Source organism: Phaethon aethereus (assembly GCF_964289735.1).
Source record: "Phaethon aethereus genome assembly, chromosome: 11".
In the NCBI taxonomy this organism is placed as follows: domain Eukaryota; kingdom Metazoa; phylum Chordata; class Aves; order Phaethontiformes; family Phaethontidae; genus Phaethon; species Phaethon aethereus.
This window is the reverse complement of record NC_138587.1, coordinates 21,703,672-21,719,009: the sequence shown is the minus strand read 5'-3', so window position 1 is coordinate 21,719,009 and position 15,338 is coordinate 21,703,672. Positions and strand designations below refer to the sequence as shown.

The 15,338-nt window shown below is 41.3% G+C and overlaps 1 protein-coding gene across 2 annotated transcripts in view; it reads left to right on the top strand.

Moving 5' to 3' along the window:
- VGLL4 (vestigial like family member 4) overlaps positions 1-13,233 on the top strand; it is a gene marked incomplete at its 5' end in the record, with an annotated part of 81,813 nt that extends 68,580 nt beyond the window's left edge. For both annotated transcript variants that reach the window (XM_082004502.1, XM_082004501.1), the window contains 3 exons: positions 6,701-6,923; positions 10,317-10,437; positions 12,256-13,233. In XM_082004502.1, coding sequence (XP_081860628.1) covers positions 6,701-6,923; positions 10,317-10,437; positions 12,256-12,524 — 613 coding nt within the window. In that variant the 3' untranslated portion in view covers positions 12,525-13,233. The remainder of the gene's footprint in view (positions 1-6,700; positions 6,924-10,316; positions 10,438-12,255) is intronic.
- Positions 13,234-15,338: the final 2,105 nt, after the last annotated feature.

The window sequence follows — 15,338 nt, the reverse complement described above, 5'->3', positions numbered from 1 at the left end:
AGAAAGTCTGACCTACGTTTGTTTATGTGTAAGATTATCCTGTTTCTTGTTAGTATGTTTTCAATGGTTTTATTTTGACTTCTCATCTCAAAGGTTTTTCCATTGGCTGTGGCACTAAGCTGAAAAAAAAATCTTTGTGACTTGAAATTTTTTAAGGAAAGGAACTGCAGAATTCTGATCAGAGAGGAGTGAAGAGAGCGGGGAAGAGTAGGTACGGTTGGTGCACGCGTACTTCTGACTCTGAAAGAACTGCTGCAAATATGATGCTTAATTCTCCAGACTGGGCATGATGCTCAAGTTGAAAAATTCAAAAGAACAAAAGCTCTTTTCTGGGAAGAATTAAGTTTAGTTATTGGTGTGCTGGGGAAGCTTTGAGGCAGTACTTAAAATCCTGGGTGCCTTTGCTGAGTTGTTTCTAGCCTGAGGCAGAAAGTGAGGACAGCCACCTGCTTCTTTCCTTGTCAGCCACACTTGAATGGGGGAAGAAATGGAGGATTTGCCAGCTACAGACCTGGGTTAAAGAACCACTTTGTAGCCAGCTGGCTAGCAAATGGCCAGAAAGGCGCCGATGGAAGATCATTCGTCAGTTTTATCTGTGCGTTGGTCTGAACATGATCTTTAGTTTGTCCAAAAGATTTCCCACAGGAGGGAATATACTGTACAAACAATGATTAAATAAAAGCAGTGGCAAAAAGGGAGGGCACTCTCTATCTTTCTCAGGAAACCGTATCAGATGTGCAGGTTCTGTGGAGGAGGCGATTCTTGCAAGACCAGTCATCTCTTGCAAGTTGCCTACTTGAAAGCTTTTTGGGATGGAGCACTAAGCCATGAAAGGAAAAGGCTTCTGAAAGTAACAGGGAAGCATAAAGCTCACAGAATGGGATGAAAAAGGGTCATGTATTTAGGTGGCAGCCGTTCAAAGTAGATGTGGTTTAAAGAGTGTATTGGGCTGTTTGGAATATTTTTTCATTATGAATACTTCAGATAATTGGCTGACACTCAAAAGAGCAAACTGCTAATACTTTCAGGTTTTCTTTAGGGGTCGGGTTTTTTCTGGTTTTTTTGTTTGTTCAGTTTTTTGTTTGTTGTTTTTAGTGAATTTGGATTGCTTAAAAAATTCTGAGTAAGTGAAACTTAGGATTCTTCCCTGTGGATATATATCACTGTATCTTGAAATATCACTTTAAATTCTTGTTTTCCCACCTCACAGTAATAGAATTACTGTATGCAAGTAGATACTTTTGCAGGAAATTATCCCCATCATGTGGAGAATATATTTTATATCAGTGGATGGATTATAAATCCTTACGTAGTCTTTAACAAAAGCAGCTGTCCTTTTTCAGGCTTACGAGTTTGTGAATAAATACAGCAAAAGGTGTTAGAAAATGAGTATTATAGAAATGCTGAAAATAGTAAAATTGTATTTCAATTCAGTTACAGAAATGAAAGTTCACTCTTAAGCAATAGTATGCATTGTATTTGTATAAAGAAAAACATCTTGCATGATAATTAAAAAGCACTGTAAGTGGATACTTGTTCTTTCTGCAAGTGAAACACACTCCTACAGTACAACCATTTCAAGTTAGAGCTCTATTTCTGCCAAAGGGAGTGTGAAACGTCTGTGATTTCTTCACTTGGAGGTACAGTAATACTTTTGGCATCTGTTCCTTATGGATCTGCAGGCTGGAAGTGAGTGCAAGCAAAACTGTCCCCTTCGGTGGGCCTCTGTTGTTTTTTTTTTTTTTCCCCTTTTCCTTAGGCAGCTGGCAGAGTTAGTCTGTTCCTGTAGGATGAGTGTGAATTACCGCCATTCTGTGCCAGTGAGCAGAAACAGCCGCATTTAAAGGTTGTACAACAACAAAAAAAAATTAAGAACAATGCATTCAGCTACCTTTGAACTGGTTCCTGAGGAGGACTGAAACATTGCTTTCAATTAACAAACATTATTTAGAACCAAACTGAAGCAGACTTTCAGCTAACAGTCAGGATGTGTGTGGTTTTGGTATGACATCCATCTGAGCACATGATGCTTGGTAAGTGCTGGAGACTCGGTTATGATTCATTGGGGAGAAACATGGAAAACAATGTCTGTTTTTCAAGTGTTGGAGAAATGAATTTAAGGTTGGAATCCTGTATCATTTTGCTAAAATAAACCTGCAAGTAGCTTGAATACCTCTGTTAGAAGGGAAGTAAGGGTGATGGGTATGGCTGATGTAATAGCATCCTGCTACCTAATGTTTACTCAGGTTTTCACCGATACTAATTGCTGGCTATTTTTTAAGCCCGTGGAGATCCACTGGCATATTCTCCACCAAAGCTGGAATCCAGAGTTACATGTGCTAATTTTTAAGTCAAAGTGGAGTCGGGGGATGGTAAAGCTGTTTGGACAGCTGGATTTATTTGTAGTATATATTTTTAAATTATTTTTCAAACCTGGTCAGAAATCCTTCTTTGTAATTTTCTGCCCTTATGTTTGAACTGAGGGATGCATCTCTGTACTTGTTCAGTGTGTGTGGAATTTTTAAGCTAATTCACTGTAGTGAAATAGTTACCTTCAGACAGATGCAATTTTGATTGCCCCTTCAGACAAAGCATCTAATGTCAAAACGAGAATGGCTTCTCTTTAATAATAATGATAATGTAATAAACTTTCTAATAGACATTTATGTTTCAAGTTACATTTTAAACTAGAATTATTTAATATATGGAATTGATGAATACTTTATAAATAATTTTATGTACAATTGTTTTACAAGTGGAGTCATGTCTGTAGGATTTGCTATTTATATTTAAATAGGAGGGACTCAGAAGTGCTGGTATATTTTCACAAGGGCAGAGCTATCATGTTACTATTCTACACAGTGCTGTAAAATTTTCAGCTGGGCTCAAAAAAAATAGTATCTGATGTGGAAGTAGAAGCTTCTGGGTATTTTTGACTTTTTGCTAAGACTATATAGTTGAAAGTAGATGAATTGAGGAGAGGATTTTTGAGGAGTGGAGTATAAACTGTTCCCTGCCCGGAAGAGGAGTTGTTCTAATTTAGGAAGAGAGAATTATTTGCCGACAGAAAGGGCCAGGGTGTGGTCTGCTGAGATTACTGAGATAACTCAATAATTTTAGATATCTTTAGGGAAGGTCTGCCTACTGTGCTCTGCTTCCCGGCGTCAGACTGATCCCATTTCCCCATTTCTTGGTCCCTTCTTCCAAAAATCTTTGCAGAAAGGTTTTGGGTTTCTTTGTTGGGTTTTGGGGATTTTTCTGGCAGCAAAACTACCAGTTCATCAATACTTACAGCTGTGTTTAAAGTGAGGATGAGTGAAATAGGTGCTGTTGTGTAAAATGGAAAATTTCTTGTGCTTGGGAATTTCAGTAGGTTTGTTCATCACTGGTCACTTGAGAGCCCTGACCCCCAGTAAATGCGGCATTAAGTTGTTGAAATCCCAGTTCTAAGTAAAAAAACCAAACAACTGGTGTAGCTACATTTTTTTGTTTCATTTTACAAGTATTTTTGATGGAGGAAACAAAGTTTTCTCTGTGAAAATCAGCTTGCGCTTATTAAAACAAAATGCAGTTATTCTGAACAGGGATTATTCTTTTTCTTTGAGGCAGTGAAAAGTAGGAATCTATGGGAGCTGTATGTGGTTTTGCAGCCTCCAAATGGTTATTTCAGTTGTAGTAGACCAGGTAATATTTAGTTGAAAAGTAAGATTTTTGGCTTGCAGCCACCACCAAAGATACTGCATTGCAGCAAGGAGAATGAGCCATTTCCACGCAGCATTGCCTCTGCCACTTGAGCAATGATTTTAGCGCTGTCTCTTTGTGTATTATTTCCCAGGGTATCTAATGGCTGTTGTCCAGGCACACAAACAGCCTGCAAAGCCATACTATTTATGAAGTTCTATACTTGCTTCCTAAGGGGTGGTGAAGGATTAGTTTGTTGTGTTCAGTAGCTGTTTTCAGTAGTGTAATTCAAGATGAGGCTACTGTACTTTAAATATAGAGCCTGTTGTGCTGCCATTAAGTCACACATTTGCATCAGTCATTAGCTCAGAGCAATGCAATTCTAAACGTCTTTCTTCTGAATGCTGATACTGCAAAGCAGTCTTGTGAATTGAAATGGTACCAAAGCTGGCAAAAGATCGAAATGTAGCACTGTGAGAATGTGTTTCCCAGCAGTTTGTGTGCTGCTTTACTGTGTCTCAGTCTGGCCTCTAAAGGAGGATTCAAGAAACACATGATTTTCAGAGAACATCTTGAGCACCAGCTGTGAAACCTTAAAGGTTAGATTTTATGGTTGATTCTGCTAATCTGCAACTACAAATTTGTAATTCGTTAAAAGGGAGCAGCGATAGGCGGGGGGGTCCGGGCGGTTACAAACTCTTTTGTTACTCTGTTGGCTGTTCCCTCCTAAGCATGTCAGGGGAATTTGGCATGGAGAGCAAGCTGCGTCCTGAGGTTCTCAAGTCGCTGGTTGCCTGGTATCATATTAACCCTAACTGGTACCATGATAAATGAGTTGAGTTTTGATTCAGGCAGCAATAGCAGATTTCTAACTTGCACAGCCGAGTGACTCTTGAGCAGGCTGAAGAATAGCACTTGTGATGGGATCAGTGGAGGTCCCGTTCCTGAATACAGCAGAGATCTGGACCCTCATCTCAGGAAAGATTATAGCTTTTCTAGCTCTTACCTGGGAGGGGCTACAGGGATGACAAGGGTATGGGAACAGTTTTTATTTGAAGAAAATAGTAGTCTGGAGAAAAAAGGTGGTTGAAGAGAGATACGAACTCAGGAGTGGCATGGAGATGATAAGCAGGGAGCGATGGCTTTCCATCTCTCCTAATACAAGAATCAGGGCAATAGCAAACCAAGCCATTGGATTTTAGATTAAAAAGAAACAAAAAGAGCCTGTGAAGAAAAGGTACTTAACAAAGTATATACTTGAAACTGTGGAATCCATTGCCCCAGGATGCTGTCAAGGCTGAGTTTACATGGTCTCAAAAGGCAGTAAATGCTGTGCAACAGTGAGCACCCCTGAGTCCTGGGGCAGGGTGACGGCGGAGCGTCCTGCGCCTGTGTTGGGGTTTTAGATTCTCCCCGAGGCAGGCCCTTGGCAGCGGGAGGCTGCCAGCACGTCCACGTGGCCACACCGGACTGGGGTGCTGGGCTAACCTGCTGCCTTGAACTGACACGCGTGCGTGCGTGCGAGAACAGTGAGAGGTCTGGTGCGGTCTTGGAGGGTGAATGCGAACACCAGTGCTGTTTTGATTTTGCGTGATATGGAGAAACCAACTTCAAGGCAGAGTGATCCTACTCTCTGTTTTTAACTTACATAAAACAACAAGTAGCCATTAGATAATTCTAAGTAATTATTTAAGTTATGTAAACCTGCAAGGTTTTTCTATAGCATTTTTGTTGATGAGCTTTGGGGTTCCTTATTTTCCTCTACAGGCAGGGCTTTTTTTTTTTTTACTCCCTCAGCTGTCAGCCTTCCTTTTCGAAAGACTTTCTCAGGTGTTGAAATAGGCAGTAGCTTCTTGGAGTTGTAACTTACTTCAATATTGAATACTCTGCACACATCTTAACTTCTAGTACTGCAGAAAACATTTGCTATTCCTTTTCTATCTCTGCCTAATATTCATCAGAGTGTTTTTAAAGATTGCTCCTACATACTGATTTGCTCTGATATGCTTAAAAAAGTGGGGAAAAAAATGCCTTGGATTTTACCTACCTACACACAGGACGCATAGGACACTTCACTATTACTTCAGGAATCTTCTGAAGACAGAGTGTATTTTCTATAGAACCAGCTTTTTCCTCTAGTGCTTTCCTGTGTGAAAGATGGACTGAGTTTGCTATTTCACACCGAGGCAGCAGGTATTGCAGGATGTTAACTCTTACAACACTAGAGTGTGTTCCAGACTGCCAGTCATCCGCACACTTACCTGGGTAAGTGGCTACGAATGACTGCCATCACCAGTATGAGTGAAGTACCCTTCCTTTGATTCACTGGTTTGCCTCTGATGACAATAATATTGTTCTATGGAAGCTGAAATACCTCATACATAAGTACAAAATCAGTATTATTTTAATTGCGGTGAATGATAGACTAGTTATGTGAGTACATCTACAGAGATTTACTGTTCGGTAGTAGTTTGAAATTACTCTTTTTAAAGAACAGTTGTAATTAAATAATTCTGAGATGAGTGCAGTGTAGCTTGCTTTTTCCTTCATTTTCTGCTCTGAAAATTTTGCTTCCTGCCTTGACTCACTGCATTTTGCTAATATCAGCCGTGTCTTTTGAGTAAAACAAACTTTTCTTGGGCTTCAGCAATGCTTAGAGAATACTGCAGTGTTAGGAGACAGAGTGGGATTAATAGTATGTGAAACGAGGAGGTGTCTGATCTCCACAAAGCATGATCGATTGTTACTTTAACTTGGTGCATTTAGATAAGTATCTGAAGAAATTCGAGGCTGAAGGAAAATGTTGGTTGCCCAAGCTTGCAAATGAAAATCATTGGCTTATCTTTGCAGGGAGGTGGCTGGATAGACCCAGGGTACCTCACCGAGGGGTTCTGTACCCCCCTCACAAACCAAGCAAAATGCATTGCCTCACATTTCTTAAAGGGCTTTAATGTTGCGTATCTCACTGTAGCTCGTAACAATAGTAAGTCCTCCAACCTTTTTCTCTTTCCTGTATTAGAAACAAGACTGCCAATGGAGATTATCGGAAGGAGCACAGAGAGAGGAGTCGCAGCCCCATAGAGAGGGCTGCTGCCCCGACAATGAGCCTTCATGCCAATCACATGTATGCCTCAATCCCAAGCTTGACTATGGATCAACCTCTAGCACTGACCAAAAACAGCATGGATGCAACCCGACCAGTTGGCATCACACCTACACTGACTTCTGTGGAACGGCAGCAGGTACTGGCTTCTGGGTTGACAAGAAACTCTGGGTGGTTGTAGGAACCCTTGCTGTAGACACAATGAGGACTTCCCAGATGTAAGCAGAACGTACTGTGAGTTACGATAGGTAGGCAATACCATTCTTCAGGCAAAATGCACAATGAATGTCACAGCTCGTCGTGTTTAATGTGAATAAATTGCTGATGTTTATATGTATCTGTGACAGATTTCTTGGCCTTTGTGCTTTTTCTGATGCTTCGCTAAGCTTGTGAATGCATGTGTTTTAATTGGGAATGCAAAGTCTGTGGTTGAGCAAAGCTCCAGTACGTGCTGGGCAGTAACTGATGCAGTTTGCAGGTAAAGAGGGTATTCATCTGTGCTCCTGCTGGCAGTCAGAGCATGCTTCCCTCCCCTCTGTCGCGGCCCTCTCCTGCCGGGACCGCTGAAGAAGAGGTGCAAGACAGAAAGAGCATCAAGGAGAATTTTGCCCTGAATTTTCCAGGTGAAAGAAGCTGGAATGACCTGAGCTGTTTTAGCCAGCCAAACGCATTCATTGCGTTGCTCAGAGCAATGCTGTATCACGATTTCATAATGACTTTTCCTAAACCAAAGTAATGATTTTTCACTATTCTAGACTTTATTTCCATATGCTGGAGTGGTGTTTGGTTTGGTTTTGGCTGGTTGTTTGGTTTTTGGCTTGCTGCCTTGTACATTGTATTTGTTTTCCTTCAGCGCTGCTGAAGGTGAGCTGTCTCTGTGCAGGTTATACAATAAGAGTTTTCTTACGTCAGACTCGCTTTTATCCCTCTCACAAGTGGAGAGACAAAGCAAGATAATTGTGTTGTGATGAGCTGCAGTGTTGAGAAAGTAGTGGCCCGTGTACCCAAGCCCTTCCCTTCCTTCCCTTCCTTCCCTTCCTTCCCTTCCTTCCCTTCCTTCCCTTCCTTCCCTTCCTTCCCTTCCTTCCCTTCCTTCCCTTCCTTCCCTTCCTTCCCTTCCTTCCCTTCCTTCCCTTCCTTCCCTTCCTTCCCTTCCTTCCCTTCCTTCCCTTCCTTCCCTTCCTTCCCTTCCTTCCCTTCCTTCCCTTCCTTCCCTTCTGGTGATGCCCTGCAAAGGATAACCACTTTGAGCAGATGATCTTTCAGAGGCTGAGATTTTTCATCTGCAAGTTCTGAAAGCTGCTTTACACTGGACCCGTATACTTTACAGCTACTGTGTAGATTTTTCATGGTGGTTGGCTACATATGCTAGTCTCTTACACTTCGCTATGCCAAAACGCCTAGCTTTACCCTAGCATCGCTGATATCTTGCATCATTTGGCACGCGGATTACAGAGTTATTGTTCCGTGCAGAACGGCTGCTCTTTGCTCTCAGAGTTCAGCGATGACAGAGGAGGAAGGGACAGGCTTCCACTGACGACACTGGTGCCCTTTGATAGCATTACCGCTGCGTCTCAGCTTAGCAGCTAACACCACTGACACTCTGCTGCTTCGGCGTGTTTTACTTGGGCCAATTCCTGTTGCCCATTACCAGGTTCCTCTCTCTGTTATCTTTGACATTTTGAGCTAGATTACAATCTATTTTCTTGGGAAAATAGGATGTTGAGGTAAGACCGTGCTAAGAGCACAGAGTAGAAATCATGCAAAAGAAAATGTGTATTGAAAATAAGAAACCCTAGTTTGAGGATTTGTTAGGTTTTGGTTTTTTGTTTTGTTTTGTTTTTTTTAACCTTGACATGTTGAATGGGATTTCATCTCATTCTGTTCCTAATAAGGAGGTGGGGAAAAAAAACTTTCTGATTTTAGGCAGCATAGGGTTATTCAGCTGGTGTAGTCGCCATTGCTAAATTCTCGGCTTATCTTGGTACTTTCATACAAATACGTGTGGTCTGCTCGGTGCACCTGTACACACAGAACCGTACCAGGGGATTCTGTAAGATGCCTTACCCTGCCTCTCGGATCCTTTGTGGTGGTGGTACCTGCATTCTTGAGACAAGCTTTTTTTCTTATCTGTTTCCCTCTCTACTGCCCCCGCCTTGCATGTCTAAAATACTCTCCTGAAGAGATAAAAATATATACACTTCTCAAAAACCACTTCCTAGATGCACAACATCTTGGCCCCTATAAAAAAGAAAATACTAACACGTGTGAACTGCTTATGGAAAAAACAAATAGTTCTCCGTTTTAAAATTTATTTACTTTGCTGGCAGTGCAGTGAGATGTAAATGGCATCATTCCCATGGTGCTCAGACAAGTCGTGTTAAACCTCCCTTTGAAAGCTCATCTCTGCCACTTTGCTCTTACTCTGCCTGGACCAAAGTACCACTAAACAATGAAAACTCTTTCCTTCCTTCTTGACTTTGTACGGTGGTAGGTAAAGTAGTGATTTTTGTGGGTTTGCTGCACAGATTTGTAAAATGGACCAGAAAATAGAACTGTGTTAGTTAGCATCCATTGTGTTAATCTCTTGGACACTTAACAATTAACTTGCTTTGAGTATAGCAAAATGGACTCCTTGCATCATAAAATATACCAAAGACACAAAGCAAAAGTACTCCAGTACCTGTGTTACTTCCCTTCAGCCACACGGAGAAACTGGGACATTTCTTTTCCTAAGGCCTTGTTTCAATGTGACATTTACATAGTAAACAACTATCAGAAGAGTATTTCATGTTGACATAAAAGCATACATTGTGGAAGCAGGATTACATGAATAGATAGTTGGGGGAATTTGCATGTGTTAAGAATGAAAAAGGATGATGTTTATTAAATAGTGCTGGAAAGGTGGATTAATTACAACAGGAAAGTACTTGCGGTCAAGACTCGCTTTGGAGCTCTTCATATTTTACGTCTGATGGGCTCATTGTTTTGTGCCTGAAGTATGGAACACAGACTGAGTCAGGCTAGGAGGACTTCTGAATGAAAAATGGTGACATAAAAACTGATTAACACAAAGATGACAAGTACCTGTAAAATTTGTAAAGCCCTTCTGAGTGCGGGAATCACAGGGGTACGTGGCCATAGAATGAAACAAGTATTTAATGCGTTGACATTTGGTTCTGCAGATGTAATGTCTGTGAAGCTGAAATGGTTGCTGTGAAATCACTGTAATGCTTTTAATGATTTGCTTTTGTACCGCCCTTTTTCTCTATGGCTGCTTGCCACTTCAATAACTAAGAACCATTATGGAAATGCAGTGTGGTGGGGTTTTTTTAATCGGACAAAGAAATAATAGCTGGATATTTTGGGGTTTAGTATGCTTTATTGAGTTGGATAGTTTCATGGGTTATTTCACTGCTGGGATTCAGTTCAGTGTTTGTACATATCAAGTGATCATGCAATGAACTGCTGCTCATACGGCTTTGGCTAATGGCCTTAGTGAGTGACAGTTTTCTTTTTTCTTCCTCGTTAGAACCGTCCATCCGTGATCACCTGTGCTTCTGCGAACAACCGGAACTGTAACCTCTCTCACTGCCCCATCGCTCACAGCGGCTGCGGTTCAGCAGTGCCTGCCTACAGAAGACCCTCCAGCAGTAAGTTACATGGCCGCACTCCTCTCTGCCCCCTTAGAATTGGAGCAGAACAAATCGTCTCACTAACCTGCGCTGTGTAGGCACTGATGCGTTAACAGGAACAAAAGGAGCTGTACCGCTAGACACCTCTTTGTACCCTGTCTATCCAGGGACATGCCAGCACAGATCCCCGCTGCAGTCTTTCTAACCATCCATCCCATGCCATGGTAGAAAGTACCAATTCAAAATTCGGGAGAGGTGTGTCCTTTTTTTCTTGTTTTGAAAAGCTGCTTTAAAAAAACAAACACCCCACACAGACAAATAAGTCATTATGTCTATTTCAGTCTTAACTGACAAACAGCAGACAGGGCCAGCAGATCCAACCGTGCTCTTATTTTTAGGAGCTGTAGTTTCCCCAGCCTTTCAGTAGTCAGGAGACTTTTATGATTCCGCTGCTGTCACAAAACTCTTTTCCTGGAGATACAGAAACTCTTCCAAGGCACACACCCTCCACTTCTCTCTGTGAGGGTAGCACAAAAAGCTGCGGAGGGCAGTTGCTATAGCAACCCAAGCAGGGCACTTCAGCTTTCTACCCTCTGTGCAATTAGTACTTTTCATGAAAGCTTTTCAGGCCGTACTTGCTGGGCAACCTTGGGCTGTTTCTTTTCGCTTTCTTTCCCTGGGCGACCAGCAGAAAACGCATCCCTTTCGTTGCAAGCCCTGTACCTGCTGATGCATAGCTGTAGCGTGCCGCACTTCCAAAAGCTCCCGGCAGTGGGGCTTCACCAGCCAGAATGTCAGTGTGACGCAGGTCAGCACCTAAAAGTCAATAATAATAATCATCATCATCATCTACTATTATGCATGCTGTTGAAAACTAGAACTAGAAGCTGCAGCTAGACCCTGGAGGATACATTACACTCTTAACAGAAATCAATAGTTAGGGATCTAAGATGTTAGATGTTTTCTAGAAAACTGCTATTGTCTAAGGAGAGCTTCTTCATCGAGACCCCAGCTGTATTTACATGGGCTTTGGAATAGTACACGTTTTCAGAAAATACTTGCCTCTCGAAGAGGTCTTTGTGCGTGACACTTGCATTTATTTGGGGATCGGTCAAGCCCTTCTATGACGGCATGGATCCCGACAGTTTTAAGGTTTTTGGAAAGATAAATCTCCTTTAGACACGCAGATATTGTTTCTAAATTGTAAAACCACAACTCTCATGTTCAGTCTGAGGAATTAGGACTATTATTGTTCAAAACCTGTCTTTTAAGGTTCTTTGCTCCTCTTGTAATAGTATTACACCGTTTTAGTACCTAACACAGAGGTGATGACTCATTTAGCTTTCACAGCTACGTAAAGTAAGCTGAAACCCTGAAAGCAGCTTTTGGCACGCTGTAATTTAGAATGTGGTGTCCTCACATCTGACTGGTATCAGCAGGCTTGGGAGCTGATTTTAAAGAACTGTTTCCATCTTTAATTCTATTTAAGCTTAAATATAAGTTCTGTGTGATTGTTTTGGGAGAGGGTTTCCATAGAATCAGAGCTGTAGCTCTTAGCAGCCCAAGGGAGAACTGTAGTTATATGTAAAACGCTTATCTGTTGCAGGTCACAGAAATGCCAGAATATTTAACACTGCTGATTACTGGGTTTTTTCATTTTAACTCCTTCCATCTTCTTCCCCACCCTGTTCACTAACAGTGCTGTAACGATGTAAAGAAGTCTTGCTTTATGCCGGGATGATAGGAAAACGGGAGAAAATACGGGTCTGGATCCAGTACTTGGTGCCGGGATTCCGCGCTGAAATAACGCGTCTTCTGCCTCCTTTCCCCATCTAGCTACCACTGCCTGTGACCCAGTGGTGGAAGAGCACTTCCGCCGAAGCCTTGGCAAGAATTACAAGGAGCCTGAGCCAGTGGCAAACTCGGTGTCCATCACAGGATCAGTTGATGACCACTTTGCCAAAGCACTTGGGGATACGTGGCTTCAGATCAAAGCTGCGAAGGACGGAGTCTCTAGCAGTCCGGAGTCTGCTTCACGGCGGGGCCAGTCTTCCCCTTCCTCTCACATGGTCAATCATAATCACTCGCCCTCTGTGGTCTCGTGAAGAGAGGACCGTTAGTTTGTGAATTTGCATGGTTTGACTGAGCTTTGAACAGTGCTTAAAATAGTGTTGGGGGAGGGGAGATTAGTTTTCAACACTTGGTTTTGTGTACTCACTTTTTATTTGTAAAAGGGTGCCCTTAAAGACGATAGCAGGAACTATTTCATAAAGATTCGTACGATGTAGCATCCTTTTTTCCTGCCTCAATTACCAAAGAAACCTCTGATGCAAATCTGCTGCCCCTTAAACAAAAATAATGCACGCTAACCCACAAAAGCCATTACACTTAGTTGGTTGACCCAAGTGCTTTTTGCTTTTATTAGCTTCTTGAGACTAGAATTTGTCTGGTTTGCTTACATTGCCTTTTTTTTTTTTCCTCTGTGAAGTAATTTTGTATGTATATACTTGAAAAGAACTGTCATGTATGATTTGCACTATTGGAGGAGGACTGAAGTTGCATAGCAACTTTCTGGACGATGCTAATCTTTTGAGGGCAAACTGCTGAAAAAAGGGTTTAAGGATGACATTTCTATCAGTTTGATTTTTCTTAAAGCAAAACAGCTTTGGAAGGGGAAGTCTCATACAGGTTATAGGTCTTTCTCTCTTTAGATTTCAGGTGCTTAGTGCTTGCAACTGGACTGCATAATTTACAGAACACGGGCATTTTCTCCTAAACACTGCAGTTTGTTAGAATAGAGCTGAGGTTGGAGGGTTCAATAGTGCTTAACGATGCATGTTTTATGAAAAATAGCTGGTATCTATTAATGTATAGACAGTAAGAATCATAATACTTATTAGCTTTTCTTCAGAATTAGTTTATTTTTGTCAGTAACAATCCTAGATATACTTACTGCTGGTACAGTTGTACTCTATGATATTTGTATTTGATATTCACTTTAGTAGCAGCCAGCAAAAGAGGACAGCCTCAGGACAGGCCTCAGATGACGCAGTTTAGAGATATATGATGCGTGGTACAGGATGCTATAGCTTTGCGCATGACTGAGTAATTGTTTCTGTCTGCAGCCCTGTCTGCTTAACAGGAATTTGCTTCCTAAAACTAAGTCTGTGTAATCCACCTTTAACTAGCTGCAGAAACTGCTACCGTTACGTATCTTGGCTGGACAACAGATTGTTACAGTTCGTGAAATATGATCTTTAATTTTTTTAAGCTTGTTCATAAACCTATGCCAAGTTGCAGCATACATTCCTCCATTAGAAAACTTTATACAGGTATTACTGCATTTATTATCATTCGCTATATTAATAGCTACTAACTAGAGATTTAGGCAATAGAGGCAGGCATAAAACCACAGCTGTGCTAGTGCTAAGAGCTTCTCTTCTTCTTGTTAAGTGTAACTGCTCTCCCCCACACATTCCATCTCCCCAGGACAGTTGCAACTAGGGCTTTTTTTTTATACTGGGTTACCTGAAACGATGGGTTCAGTGTAGGAAGTCAGAACTAGTTGGAAGATGAACTACACGTGATGTATTATGGACTATGTTACAGTATTGGGTCCACTGTGGCTTTTATTTTATGCTTTTTTTAAAAAAGTTAAGCTATTTAATTTGGAAAAGGTGCAGGGTAGAAAGAGATCGGGAGATTGGCTCTTACTCTTGTTGAGAAGGTGGCTGCTCAATTTTCTTTAAAAAAAAAACAAAAAAACCCCACAACCCACCGAAGCCCCCAGTTTTACACATTTCACTACCATCTTACTGGGTAGTCAACGCTTACCTGCTTTGGCATTCAGTACCCTACTCTCTGTAGGAAGATTGTTAAAAGAACACTTTTTTATATAGGTAACTTTAAGACCATCGTTACGCTGTGCGTAAAGAATGTACAGAGAAATTTGTAGGTATTTTTTGAGGAACAATTAATTTGTTAATGATATGTAGCTATTTAATTTTTCCCTTTCCTTTATTGTAATCATTCATTTTTTTTGTTTGGAGAAAAAAGTTGATCTTTTTTTTTGTTGTAGATTTGTCTGTAATACAGTAAAAGTGCAGGAACACAGTTATTCTATGAGAACACTGCATTAGCATTAATAGCCACTAGTTTGTTATTGCTACGGGCTACTGAGCATTGTAACAGTAAAATACTAATACTGTAGATGGACTCTGTGGAAAATGTGACTCCTATATTTCTTTGTAAACACAAATGAGATAATGTTTTTAAAGCTAATATTTTCAATAATAGCTGTTTTACAAGGTTACATTTACTTATCTGAGATAGGTAAATGGATTTGAGGGCAATAAAGATTTAATGTGATATGTCCAGTAAAACATATATTAGACACAATAATGTCATGGAAGCCAAAGGGTTGGGGGGAGGTGGAAGGCAACTCAACTGACCTCACCATCATGAGACGTGGTGAAGTTTCTTCACAGAGCCAGGTTATCTACAGTTCAGTTTGAAAGATTCTCTGTGTTTGTAAATCTGTAATATACCATTCTTTTGTGGCCTTGTTTCACCTGGGAAAAAAAAAGGTTTGGCAGGCCATCTTTTTTTTTTTTTTTTTTTTGTACTTAAAAGTAGCCTTAAAGAACAATAAAGTGCTCTTAAATCACCGGTGTGTACATACGCTTTGTATCGCTTGGTAAGGGAGGAAATAACTTTCTATACTTCATGAGCTGGAAGCAGAAACAAACTGCTGTTGATGTCACGGTTTCCTCCTGCGGAAACCCATCTCGTTTAGGGGTGCTCCCCCCGAAGGGGCTGGCAGAGCAACAACCGGTTGTGGGCTGGGCTTTTTCTCCATACGAGTTCCCAAGTTTGTCAGGAACCAGCCTTTACAACTACCCCGCGAACCCGTTGCTGCC